Raw genomic sequence first — 14,114 nt, 5'->3', positions numbered from 1 at the left:
CTTTATCTGGTGGTTCATGTTTTTATTTAATCAAGAGGTGCTTCCAAATGTTGTGTAGTGTTTTTCCAGTTTTATAACGACGCAGAGCCTCTTATTACTTAAAATCTAACTGAAAGTAGAAGCACATCATAAACTTTATTAACAAATATTTATTATTGTAATTAGCATAATAAAATATTAATTTTCATTATTGATAATATTCATAATAATCTAATAATGAAATAATGTTAATTTATACAAATTCAACATGTAAATGTGACTACAATGGATATCGTACTTAATTAAATAAATGTGATAACAACACTTATCCGATATTCTATTTATTATTATTTTGTTTCTTTGTAGAGGGATAAAGTTAAAAAATACTTTTCTGCTCAATCACTTCTTGATGTGATAGCAAATAATAAAATTAACAGAAATATCTGTTATTCTTTAGCGCGCGCATATATATATATATATATATATATATATATATATATATATATAATATATATATATATATATATAAATATATATAATATATATATATATATTATATATATATAAATATATATAATATATATATATATATTATATATATTTATATATATATTTATTTATTTATTGCTTATGCAATATACAATTGATGAATAATACTCTCCTTTTCCTTTCTAACATAGTATTAGAGTTGCTTAACTTCCATCACGAGCTATAATATTTTTTTCTCCCACCATGCAATTTACAAATTCGACGACACTTCCTGTTTTCTTTGTCACACATTCAATACACTTATTTCTCTCAAACTTGAAGATAATAACTTTTTCTCATTTAAGAGTAGGTGTTTGTTACTGTCAAAGTTCTTCAACTCACCAAATTTATTGACGAACATGTTGCTCTCCAATTTCTCACACTAGAGGATGCTTTAACCAACATAGTAAATCAAGACTACATCAACGAACAAAATATAAGTTGGTGGTGGTCTGACTTCTAGCATCCATGAATATGTTTATTTCACCAAAATGATAGGTTTATCTTCTTCTTGACAAAGCTACACATATACTATGTTTCTCATTTAAGAGCTCAGATAAAAAAAAAAATCTAGTTGTTCTATATATCCATGTTTAGGATGCCTTCAGTTGTGTTGAAATAGATTGTCAAAGTACAAAGAAATTTTCTTTAGGGTTTGGGGTTTGAAGGGAGGAAGATCGCTTGGACCTCTTAGGAGAAGGTTTGTGTGTCTGGTGAAGGTGGTGGGTTCGGTATCATTAATGTTAAACTTTTCAATTTGGCCTTGTTAAGTAAATGGATTTGGAGGTTAGGTTCAAAGTGGTTTATGAAAGGAGGCATTACAATCTAAATACGGAGGTTGGAGAAGTTTGAAAGAAAACATATCTTATAACAAAGACTCCTGTGGTGGAGAGATTTGAAGGCGATTTGGGAGATAAAAGACTGGGGTAGGGATTTCGAAGACTGTTGTAAGTGGGAAGTTGGTAATGGTAAGAACATTACCTTTTGGGAGGATAGGTGGGTGGGTAATGTTGTTTTAAAGAACCAATTTCCAAGATTGTTTTCTCTTTATCCTAACAAAGCTTTAACGTTGGATCTTTGCAGGTATTGGGTTAATAGTGTATGAGTGTGGAATTTGGAGTGGAGAATGAGTCTTTTTGATTGGGAGAAGAATCAGGTTAGTCACCTCTTGATGTGGTGCATGACTCGTGTCCTGTTGTGGAAACTGATGATAAACGGGTTTGGAAAAATTGTGAGTTTGCTAGAGTTATCGATTAAATCTGCTTATGATATTCTAAGAGGAGAGTTAAATGGCGATCGTGCGCGGTTGTTTAAGGTTTTTTGGAGGATTAAGCTTTACCCTTTGTCCACATTACCGTCTGGAAGGTGTTGGAAAACAAGATTGTTACTAAGATTAATTTGGTTAGACGTATGGTTGAAGAAGAGACTTTAAATCACTTGTTTTTTGGTTGTAGAATCACCTAGTTAGTGTGGAATCTCTGTTATGCATGGTTAGGGTGGATGTCAGCTGATCCTTTCGACGCTCATTCACACTTCTTATAGTTCAATTTGTGTAACGCTTCTGATTCTAATTCTGTTAACTTAGTTTTGCGGAATGTTTGGATTGCAGTGGTAAATGAGATCTAAGGACATAGGAATAAGATCATTTTCAATCATTTTCAAGGATGGAGTGTTGGATCATTATGAAATTTTATCTTTGTCTCAACTAAAGGTTTGGTCTAGGTTATCTTCTAAAGTGTCATTTGCTTATTTTTCCTATTCAGATTGGTGTCTTGCCCCTTTGATATGTTTACGTCGTCTTAGTCTCATTTGTTTATGTTCTTGGTTGGTGGGGTGGTGTTTCTTGAGTTGGGGGTGGTATTTTTCAAAGGTTTTGTTGGTTTTGTTAGTATCTTTTCGACTACGTTTTTTAGAGTTTGTAGAGTGTTTGAGTCCGCCTTTATGTACCCGGGTTTGACTACATATGAAATGATCCTTATGTAAAAATTCATCTTGAATTAATTTGTTGTTGATAAAAAATTTGCATCTGACTAACAATGGTAAAATCATGTTAACTTGTTGATAGTTGTAAATTAATGAAGTTTTTTTTTTTCAAATTGTCAAATCAATGAAAAATTGAGAAAGTTTCTAATCATGAAGAACTATTCCATGAAATGGAAGTACTGATGATATTGAGATAATATATTAAATATATGATAAGCTCAAGAAACATTAAAAAGTTGTTTTCATCATCTCAAAATTTGAAAAGAAGAAGAGAGATATCGACCAAGAGATTATCTATATATATAGATTAATTAGTGATAACCATCTCTTACCGTATGGGTTAAGTTAATAGTTGAGTTAAGCAAAATCGCGTATTCTGAGATGAATATAGTAATATAGTACTACATAGAAATGCAGAATGACGAGAAAAGTGATAACACAAAACAACAGTAATGATTCTAAGAAGTTATTAAATGTATATTTATCCACTACTCCCTCCTAAAAATACGGTATTGTTTGAAACATAATGTGTCATGTGTCTTTGTGCAATTGGTGGTGCAAGCAATGCAATGTTACACCATGCAACAGTTATTTGTAGGCAGAAAAGAGTGACGTTTTAGGTACGGCCTTTGTTGGGTGGGCATTCAGCAGCCTCCACGACGTTCCAAAGACAAGCTTCACAAAAGGAATGAGTGTTCCCAAGTGTACTAGTCCTCAATCCAAGTGAAAGTCTTGCGTAGTTGTGGGTACATGAATCTGCTAGAGAGATAAATTAGTACAAGGAGTACGAGCATATTGGATTTCACACCACTGCTATTTATTTCTCCTCATAATATGCAAGAGGAGTATGAAACAACAACTCCATGCACTATGCTAAAAGTCCTTCAAGCTTTCTCATGAGTCAATACAACAAGCATAGCATCTACCTGCTTTGCGCTAAGATTCTACTATTCAGCTTCTCGTATTGCTCTTCTTCTGATACCCTATTTGCTGACAAAGGCATCAGAGATGGAGAGCTTCTTGTTTCAAAAGCCCAGACATTTGCTCTTGGATTCTTCAGTCCAGGCAAGTCCAACTTCCGCTATGTGGGAATATGGTACAACAACGTCCAAGAACAAACTGTTGCTTGGGTGGCAAACAGAAACACTCCCATCAATGACACTTCTGGGTTTCTTTCAATCAACCCAGATGGAAACCTAGTACTCCAACACAAATATAGCACCATTCCCGTTTGGTCTACCAATATTTCAACTTCCCAATCAAACAGCACCAAAGTCATGGCTAAACTCACAGATATAGGTAACCTTGTTCTGATTCTTGAGAACACCGAAGCTTTCATCTGGCAAAGCTTTGACCATCCCACTGATACCTTGCTTCAAGATCTAAAAGTTGGATTTAACAGAAGAACAAACCAGAGTTGGTTCCTCCAATCTTGGAAAACAGATGATGATCCCGGAACAGGTTCTTACACTTTGAAAATAAGCAGCACTGGGAAACCACAGCTGTTCTTTTATCACCTGAACATTCCCTTTTGGCGAGGCGGATCGTGGAACGGTGAATTATTTATGGGTATACCCGACATGAAGAGAGAAATCTTTACTTTTAACGTTTCTTTTATAGAAGATGACAACCAGGTAGTACTCTCATATAACACGGTTGATAAGCCCTTGGTCTCTCGGGTAGTAGTTCAACCGTCAGGTTTCTTTCAAGTATTCACTTGGGATAACCAAAAGAGTCAATGGAATAGGTACTGGTCTGAACCAACAAATCAATGTGATAACTATGGAACCTGTGGATCAAACAGTAACTGTGACCCTTTGAACTTTGAGGAATTTCGGTGTTCTTGTCTACCTGGGTTTGAACCCAAATCCCCACATGATTGGTATGATAACAGAGATGGGTCAGGAGGGTGCGTGAGGAAGCAAGGTGCATCCGTTTGTGGGAATGGAGAAGGGTTTGTGAAACTTGAAGGCTTGAAGCTTCCTGATACCTCCGAGGCAACTGCCAAAGAGGGTTGGAGTTTGGAAAAGTGTGAGGAGGATTGCTTGAGAAACTGCTCTTGCACTGCATATGCAGTTCTTGATGTAAGAAATGGTGGAAGTGGGTGCTTGGCATGGCATGGAAATTTGATAGACATACAAAAACTGAGTGATCAAGGCCAAGATTTATTTGTCCGTGTTGATGCAGTTGAACTAGGTACTCCCTCACACTATCTTTTACTTCTTGAATTTAACACCACGTATATATAGTAGGATTCTGCTGCTACAACCTATCTGAACTGTTTCTTCTTGTCAGCAAATTATAACAAAAAAACAAAAGGAGTAAGCGGTAAAAAGAGGATGGTTGCAATTCTGATTGCTTCAGTACTAGCAAGTCTCATTCTTTTCTCCTGTGTATATTACTTGTGGAAGAGAAAAAGCAAAGGTGCGTCATTTACTATTAAGGATGCTATTACACAGCACTCCAATGATTAAAAGACAAGTTTTAAATTTATGTGCCGTCACTATAATGATCTCTGTATAGCCTTGGGTTGAATGACAATGTATATAAATGTATATATATGCGTGTTTAAATTAATTTCTTTTGTATTTAAAAACTATGGCTCAAACCTTTTGACATCAACTGTCTTATATAACAACGGATAATGATCAAACCGTTAGAGGAAATTTACCAATTCCAATGTGGCCTCTTTTGAGAAGTCGCTTCCCTGTTTTATAACCTCCGTAGTGATATCCCGTTTTTTATGGTTCAATACTATTTGTTAGTCTCTTGAATACCTCTTAATAACTTCATTGTCAATATGCAACAACTATGGATATATTCATGAAAATTGGTATATTTATCAGTTTCTTCTGGTTTAGAAATTCCTTTTTTGTTTTGTTTTACTCATTATATGGACTGCGTACTATGGTATAGTTAGTAAGGCTACTTGACCAATCTTAAGATTCGTTAGCAACTGCAGGTATTGCATCTAAGATTTTATTTATAATAAATAAGAGGGATCCTTACATTGGAAACACTAGCAAAATGTATAGACGCATCGACATGTATACAATTTATATACAAATATTTATAGCTCATCCACTACAATTTACCCTCTGAAAAAGAAGAGACTTTAGAACTTGTTTTCCCTTATTTCAATTAAAGGGAATAATTTGTAGAAATAGCACACAAAAAATGTAAGAGCAGCTTATTATTTGATGTCGTGCATTTATAATTTCAGATAAAGTGATGCAACATTTAAACCAATTTTCCTCTGAAGATGACCACGATATCCAAAGCAACACACATTCAAATCTTCCCTTCTTCAGCCTTAAAGTGATTACAGAAGCAACAAGAAATTTTGGTGATGAGAATATGCTTGGGCAAGGTGGATTTGGTTCTGTCTATAAGGTAACTCAAACTCTACCATGCATGAGCTACTGTTGTGAGAAGTGTCTTTTATGTCTTTACTTTCATTCGATAGAATTGTAGAAAAATGATGAAAAAAAAGGTGAAATGAGGTTCAAGAGTTATAAACATTTCAGGGCTGCCTAGCCAATGGACAAGAGATAGCAGTGAAAAGATTGTCCGAACATTCAGGTCAAGGAACAGAAGAGTTTAAAACTGAAGTTAGATTATTAGTTAAACTTCAACACAGAAATCTTGTGAGGTTGCTCGGTTGTTGCTTTGAAAAAGAAGAAAGGATGTTAGTTTATGAATACCTACCAAATAAAAGCTTGGACTTCTTCATATTCGGTATGTCTTTCTCTACTCACTCATTTCTCCCCAACCTTTTTATATAAATTTCATAGATCCCCTGATTAAACCACTGTAACATCATACCAAAGAAAATGTTATACTCCTGTTTCATGACATTTTTTATACATATCTGAGAATTTGAACGCTTAAATTCAGATGAAAAGCGAAGGTCATCACTGACTTGGGATAAGCGCTTTGAAATCATTTTGGGGATTGCTCGAGGTGTTTTATATCTTCATCAAGATTCAAGGCTGAAAATAATTCATAGAGATCTAAAAGCCAGCAATGTTCTCCTTGATGCTGCAATGAATCCCAAAATCTCAGATTTTGGTATGGCTAGAATATTTGGAGAAGATCAAATCCAAGCAAGGACGAGAAGAGTGGTTGGAACATAGTAGGTCTATTATTCATGTAAACCTATAGACAGGAGTTATTCATATGTATTATTCGTAATGTTCTAACCGTTTTACATCATGCAGTGGTTATATGTCACCAGAATATGCAATGGATGGACGCTATTCAACAAAATCTGATGTCTTTAGTTTTGGGGTCTTACTCCTAGAGATTATTGCTGGGAAGAGGAATACAGATTGTGAAAAGGGAAGTCCCTCTCTAAATTTGATTGGACATGTAAGTTGAGAGAGAAAAATCATTAAAAGTGGCAGACAAATTATTGTGTTATCACTGATTAATTTAATGATTATGTTATACACGTGTAGGTGTGGATAGTTTGGACAGAAGGAAGGGCCTTGGATATAGTTGATTCAACACTGCCTCAGTCTTATTCTCCATCTCTTGTTCTGAGGTGCATTCAAATTGGTCTATTGTGCGTGCAAGAAAATTCAGCAAATAGACCTTCCTTGTCAGAAGTTGTTTTCATGCTAGGCAATGAAACACCTCTATCCCCACCCGAAAAGCCAGCATTTTTATTCAATGGAGACAAAGATTGGCCGGAGCCATCAACATCAGGGGGAGGATCTTCGATATATGAAGTAACAGCCACTACCATCATCGCCCGCTAGCTAAAAGCCACCTCAGTTGTTTAAGGTGGAGTAGATTTTATTTTAAATGTTTGTGGTACATGTGTAGCATTTTGCCAATATGCTTCTCATCCTTGCTTTTTAGCTACTAGCTTAGCTATAGCACCTAAAATCATTTGGCGCATTATGGTCATGTAAAATAAATAAATGGAATTTTGTGCACTGATATCCATTGAAATTGTGGTGGCCTGGAGGCTCTAAAAATAACAGACCAGAAGCCATGGTTTATTCATGAGAAATACTTTTCCAGCTTTGAAGTTCGCAGGTTGCACTGCTTCATTGTAAGGATATAATGATAGCCATCATACATACAACATTTATTTTGCTCTTCTCTTTCAAGGCATTGCGTGGTAGCTTTATGACAGCCTACAACTATAGTTTATCTTTAAATTAATTTCTAAATTCAAAACAAAAAGTCAAAGAAAAAAAGAAGTAACTCTAATCATCATATTAACGAGATTTACAGCTTCTTTCATATAAAATGTACTCAGAGCAGTGTAGTTATTCAACAAGAAGGAAAATGTGTACTACACTACCTTATTACCCTTTATTTTTACATCATCTTTCTAAATTGGATAATTTTTAAATTTATCATATACAAGATTTTGGCAAACCTTAGTATTGTTGTTGTATTCATGACACAAGCACCATAATAGCATTTTCCACACAAAATTCCAAAAACCTTGGTCTTCAGCGAGCTTCAATCATAGTTATACTTGCATCATTTACTGAATAAATTCCTTCACTGGTTGATGGATTTGAACTCTCATAATTAGTTTTCTTGAAAATAAACGCTGGTTGTTTTGGAGCAGGAAGAGTTGAGTCATTACCCAGCATGAAAACAACTGCTGACATAGATGGTCTGTCAGCGGCATAATCTTGCACGCATAAAAGACCAATTTGTATGCATCTTTGGACTTCAAGGTCACAGCGCGACTCTCCTAGTGATTGGTCAACAATCTCCATGGTTTTCCCTTCTCTCCACAGATCCCATATCTACATTAATTGAAAATCAGGTCAATTGGATCATTGAAGGGATATATTTAAATTGCAGCAGAAGTTCTCATAAAAATACTAACATGTCCAACTAAATTTGTGGCTGTAATGTCTTCGTGTTGACCACTATTCTTTCTGCCTGTAATAATCTCTAGAAGTAAAACTCCGAAGCTGTATACATCAGACTTTATAGAAAATTGTCCTTCCATGGCATATTCTGGTGACATATAGCCACTACAAAAGGAAAACAAAAATGAAATCACCATATTTACTAATGTACTGTCTGAGTAACAGAGAATGCAATGAAGATTATTAATGTTGTGCTTGTTGATTACTTACTAGGTTCCAACAACACGATTTGTGTTTGCTTCAATTTGGTCTCCACCAAATATTCTAGCCATACCAAAATCTGCAATTTTGGGGTTCAATGCAGAGTCCAGCAAGACATTGCTGGCTTTTAGGTCTCTATGAATGATTCTCAATCGTGAATCTTGGTGAAGGTATAAGACTCCTCTAGCAATCCCACATACGATATCAAATCGCTTTTTCCAGTCTAGTTGTGACCTTTTAGATTCATCTGGGCCAAAATTCAAGGTATCAAGAGTGAGGCATGTAGGATTCATTGTTCTAATACTTCACATATGAACGTTTCACTGTAAATGGTTAGGTATGGACATGGCTACTGTAAATGGTGAGAGCTCAAGTACTAAGCAGCAAAGATGAAAACAAGACATACCAAAAATTAAAGAGTCCAAACTCTTGTTAGGCAAATACTCATAGATTAACATCTTCTCGTCTCCTTGAACGCAGCAACCTAAAATCCTCACCAGATTTCTGTGTTGGAGCTTTGAGATCAAAACTACCTCATTTTTAAACTCTTCTATGCCTTGTCCAGAGTACTTTGACAGCCTCTTCACTGCTATTTCCATTCCATTACTCAGTAAACCCTGAAGTCACCATCCAAGGTAAACTTAACAATATGGATATGTAATGTGATATGGATACTAGGCGTTAAAAAGAGCAAAATGGAGTTGAATATGAACTTGTTAAAGAAGAATGGCTACCTTATAAACAGAACCAAAACCCCCTTGGCCAAGCTTGTTAGAATCAGAGAAATTGTCTGTGGCAGCAGCTATGGAGCTAAGATCAAAGAATGGTAAATCTGAATTTTTTGTAGTGTCAAATTCTTGTAGATGGGTAGAGTCCTCCAATTTAAGACGAAAGGAATGCTTGCGATCCCTTCTTATCCCTTGTCAACAAACAAGGAAACAAATACATTTGAGCACACTATTAATTTAGAATTGAGAACCCCAAGCTTGGTAAATAATAATTGTAAAACTTACCTTGTTTCCTGGCTTTAACAAACCAATACACGAAAGTGACTGCCAAAAACAATAATATAAAAATAGCAACGGTTAAAATTGCCACCATCCCCTTCTTTCCAAGAGAACCATACGGATGTTTTGCATATTTAGCTGCAAAATCCAAATGTAAAGTTATTATAAGTAGAAGAAGTAATGACAGAAAAATCAACTATATACTGTTAAATTAATGGGTTGTAAAACTCTTCTTTTTACTGCTATAATTATGTTTACTTATTTCAATTAGTTTGCTTATCCTAGTGAGGTTCATTCATCGATTTACTCTGATTTTGGACTTATTTGAACTCTGAATGTAGTCTACCTGATCTTTTGCTCACAGCATTAATGGGTATTGTTCTTACAAGGTCGAGATCCTACGAAGTAACTTCTTCCATCCAAGTCTTCTGGTCTTCTCGGCCTTCAGGTATGACAATCTGTTGTCTGCTTTCCAATCCTCCAAGCCGAATTGGGGGGTGGGGGGCAGGTTGTGAAGGCATTCCGACGATCAAATCAGTCTGAGTACTATATGCAGGTGAATAAGGGGTGAAAAATTACCTTTTATGTTGGGGTCTCCTATGATATTTATACTTTTTGGATGGGCCTCAGCTGTTTATGGGCTTGCATGTGGGTCCAAGAGAGGGCGCAACTATCCCTTAATCATGGTTTACTGTTAAGTATGGCTTAATCATGATTAATTGTAGGTTTATGAGATGTGTTCGGATTAGGAGAGTTTATTTGGTCTTTCCTACTATTCGAACGTTTCGTCCTTTCGGCCATCTGGTAGTACATTTTCCCCAGGCTCAAGTGGAGCGGTTTAAGTGCGAACATAGAGTCTATAAAAGAAAATTTGTTTTATCTTTAGCCTAGATATTCATCCTGGGTCATATGCCCCCAGGCCCTAGTATGGGAACTATACGCAGGGTCTTATATGGTAGATATGTTGGATAGTCGTTACCCCGCGTGGTTGGCACTTCCTATTGACTTGTCGCCATGTGATTTGCCCATGTATCCTAGAAGCCGAGTAGGGGATCTCTTTGTTGTGTTCAAGGTGCGTGGATGTGACATGGTGTCAAAATGTTGATTTGGACCGTTGAGGTGTAGCGATCCAACGGTGCAGATTAGATGTGACGGTTCGTATTCGCCTTCTCCCCCACCTATAAATAGGGGTAGTAGTGGGTTCCATTTTTCATGCGTGAACAGTGAATTTGCTTCGAGTAACCGAGAGTCGAGTGAAAACTTAATTTGTGTGTGCCAGTTGAAGTGTCATCGGAGGTAACCATGTCTTCCTTTCCATCACCACTTTATTTTCGTCCGTGTCCGGGGGTCCGAGTTGGTGCACATCTGCCACTTCTCGTTGTTTTTCTACACTAAGACTATATTCGCCAACCAAGTGGTATAATGTACCTCTCGGATGAAACCAGCATCTAGGAGCTTTTGTGTCTCCTGTTCAGCGATCAGTCTCCTTTCTTACCCCGCATGTCGACTGCCATCCAAGCAAACAAATCAGCATTCTCTACTAACATAGCGGTGATCAAATCCTTCTCCCCCTCCTTCAAGGTCGAACCAAGACGTGTATCTTGTCCCGGTTGGCCCATCTGCCACAATATTGTCTCATCCTTTGGCTCTACGCGAGGTTCGTCATGTGGTCTAGGATCCAAGTTGCTCATGACTGTCACCTAATGGACTTCCAACCTCTGGCTTGGAGGTGGAGGGTGTATTCTCAGACTTGTTGCGTAACAATCTCTAGCAGTCCTATTACGAAGTGGACTTTAAGCCTAACTCAACCCCATAAAATCGGCTCATGAGGTGAGGTTTGCACCCACTTATATACAATGAAATGTCCTAATCTCTAGTCGATGTGGGATCTCCAACACATCCCCTCACGCCAAGAGTGACAGCTCGTGCGTGGGATAATATATTATGGGTGATCCGATAACGGGTGACCCGATAAGCCCAACAAACACTCGCTAGGATAGGCTCAAAATGGCTCGAAAAATAGCAATGGTATCAGAGCCATTTCGAGCCTATCCTAGCGAGTGTTTGTGTTGGGCCTATCATGTCACCCGCTATCAGACCGCTATCAGACCACCCATAATATATAGTCCCACGCACGAGTTGGTAGTTTCGGCGTGAGGGGGTGTGTTGGAGATCCCACATCGACTAAAGATTAGAGTCTTTCATTGTATATAAATGGGTGCAAACCCCAACCTCATGAGTCGGTTTTATGGGGTTGAGTTAAGTTTAAAGTGCATTTCGTAATAAGTCCTCTGGTCGGAATGGAGGGTGACGACCTCGACTTCCAAATATAGGGAGTTTCTCTCTCCCAAATTACAATCTAATTAGGTAAGATACTAATCATGAGATTCTATAGTTATTAAATTAATTGCATATAATTGGGTACAATATCGTCAAATATTGCATACAATAATTGCATATAATTTTATAATTATTATTTCCTTAATAATGACTCCTAGTTTATTGAGGGATGATCTTCTAATAATGATGTTGTAAGATGTTTTGGCGTCTACTAGGAGGTATCTGATCCTAGTCATGTAATGTTTTTATTTTTATTATTTTGGTTTACACCTACATTTATTTAGTTAATATTAAGTGTAATAAGACATTTATAAATTTTCATTAAGATAATCTTTCATTAATTAAACTGTTTATTAAATAAAAAATAGAATCTTTATATTTTTGTTAACAATAAAATAATTTCTCGTTAACTATTTAGTATTCCATTCAAGTTATTACTAAAGTATATCTTAGTTTTAATAATGTATACAGTATAAACTATAACTGATTTTAAAATTAATGTTAATCTCTACACACACTAAAAGAAAGGAAATCCTATTAATTAAATAAGAAAATGGGAATGTACCTAATTCAAGGGCATCTACTCTCACGAACAAGCTCTGTCCTGCTTGCGTGTACGTCCTCGTGTCCTCCATGTCACCGTGCCAAGTAACACACCCACTCTCCAAGCTCACGTTCGCACTCGTGTACGCCGCACACGTGCAATCCTTCAAGCATCTATCTCTGCACTCTCTCATTCCAATCATGGCTACCACACGCGCCTTCGACGTGTCCGGAACCTTCACACGTGCCACCTCCACGAACCCCTCTCCACTTCCACACGTGGACACATTTTTCTTCCGCGTGCACCCACCCGAACCGTCCCGAAGAAACCACTCCCTCTCAGACCTCGGTTCGAACCCCGGCAAACACTCGCACTCGAACTTATCCGCCTGATAAGGGTCGCAGTTCGTGTTCGACCCGCACCGCCTGAAGTTGTCGCACTCCTCCTTTGGCGCGTCCCATATCTGAAACCACCTGCGCTCGTGATCCTGCCACGTGGACCTCGTCATGTGCCCACTCTCCTCCAGCACCATTCTCGAGAACACCGTCGGGTCCTTCACTCCGTACATTATCGAAACCTCATTCTCGTCGTTCACGTAGCTAACGTTGAAAATAAAATTCGGAGTCATCTCGGGCACACCGCTCCATCTCTGACCCGTCCATGACCCGACCCTCCACAACGGGGCGTCGCCTTTGTAAAGAAACAGTTGCGGAAACCCGGTTGGGTCGATTTTATACGTCAAGTTCCCGGTTCCAGGGTCTGTTTCTGATTTCCAAGATGTTAAAAACCGGTTCAGACCGCTTTTTCGGTCCAACCCGAGTTTCATGAATGAAAGCATGGTATTACTAGGATAATCAAAACTCTGCCAACGAACAACATTTTTGTCTGTTTGGATCAAAACTAGGTTTCCCGTGTCCAAAAGCTTGGCCGAAACGTTCGTTGATGTCATGGAAGCCTTTGAAGACCAAACGGGGTCGAGGTTTCGGGTGTTATTATCGTGGAGTACGAGGTTTCCGTGGTTGTTAATAGATAGAACACCGGAAGTGTCGCTAAGCGGAGTGTCCCTGTTGGCAACCCACACTACCGATTGTTCCGAAATTTTGTTGTACCATATCCCAACGTATCGGCTTGTGGAGTTTCGTGGGCTGAAGAAACCGAGTGCAAAGTTTCCTAACCCGTCGGAGACCAAAACGTCGCCGTCTTTCATGGGATGGCTTATGGTTATGGTGTTGTAGAGTGAATGGCAACAAGGGTAAAGAAGCATGAGCAGAAGAAACACACTGAGAAACTCCTTAGCTGAAAGCAACTTCATGATAATGGTGTTGTAGTTGTATGTTGGTGTGTGAATGGAGTATTTATTAAGAGAAAGCCTTAAATGATTGGAGGAGCTCCTTGAATCGGTATTTATGATGGTGCTGATATTTTTCCGTGAAGATTGATACGCATGAGTTGTTTTTAGTCAAGGTCGTGCATGTGAAGAGAGTGTGATTGAGACACACAACTAAATTTCAATTATGGGTGGTTGATTCACATTAAATACTTGGTTTCTCCATGTGGCTCAGAGCGACACATAGTACAGATGGGTTGGGTTATTAGTTGCTTTAGCCAATCCATCTTAAAAGGCAG

The 14,114-nt window shown here is 37.7% G+C and overlaps 2 protein-coding genes across 2 annotated transcripts; one reads left to right on the top strand and one right to left on the bottom strand.

The window, feature by feature from the left end:
• Nucleotides 1-3,207: 3,207 nt before the first annotated feature.
• LOC137809477 (G-type lectin S-receptor-like serine/threonine-protein kinase RKS1) lies at nt 3,208-7,535 on the top strand. Its single transcript, XM_068610586.2, has 7 exons — nt 3,208-4,686; nt 4,786-4,914; nt 5,714-5,883; nt 6,018-6,228; nt 6,388-6,625; nt 6,711-6,861; nt 6,951-7,535. The coding sequence occupies exons 1-7, from the start codon at nt 3,354-3,356 to the stop codon at nt 7,251-7,253; spliced, it is 2,535 nt and encodes an 844-aa protein (XP_068466687.2). The 5' UTR covers nt 3,208-3,353; the 3' UTR covers nt 7,254-7,535.
• Nucleotides 7,536-7,687: 152 nt separating this feature from the next.
• On the bottom strand, nt 7,688-13,860 carry LOC137811956 (G-type lectin S-receptor-like serine/threonine-protein kinase At1g11410). Its single transcript, XM_068613818.2, has 7 exons — nt 12,510-13,860; nt 9,611-9,742; nt 9,332-9,516; nt 9,004-9,214; nt 8,607-8,844; nt 8,351-8,501; nt 7,688-8,267 (listed from the first exon to the last, which is right to left on the bottom strand). Exons 1-7 carry the CDS (start codon nt 13,798-13,800, stop codon nt 7,962-7,964), a joined length of 2,514 nt encoding a protein of 837 aa, XP_068469919.1. The 5' UTR covers nt 13,801-13,860; the 3' UTR covers nt 7,688-7,961.
• Nucleotides 13,861-14,114: the final 254 nt, after the last annotated feature.

Source organism: Phaseolus vulgaris, chromosome 2 (assembly GCF_051622355.1).
Source record: "Phaseolus vulgaris cultivar YP4 chromosome 2, ASM5162235v1, whole genome shotgun sequence".
Classification (NCBI taxonomy): Eukaryota; Viridiplantae; Streptophyta; class Magnoliopsida; order Fabales; family Fabaceae; genus Phaseolus; species Phaseolus vulgaris.
This window is presented reverse-complemented; position numbering and strand designations above follow the sequence as displayed.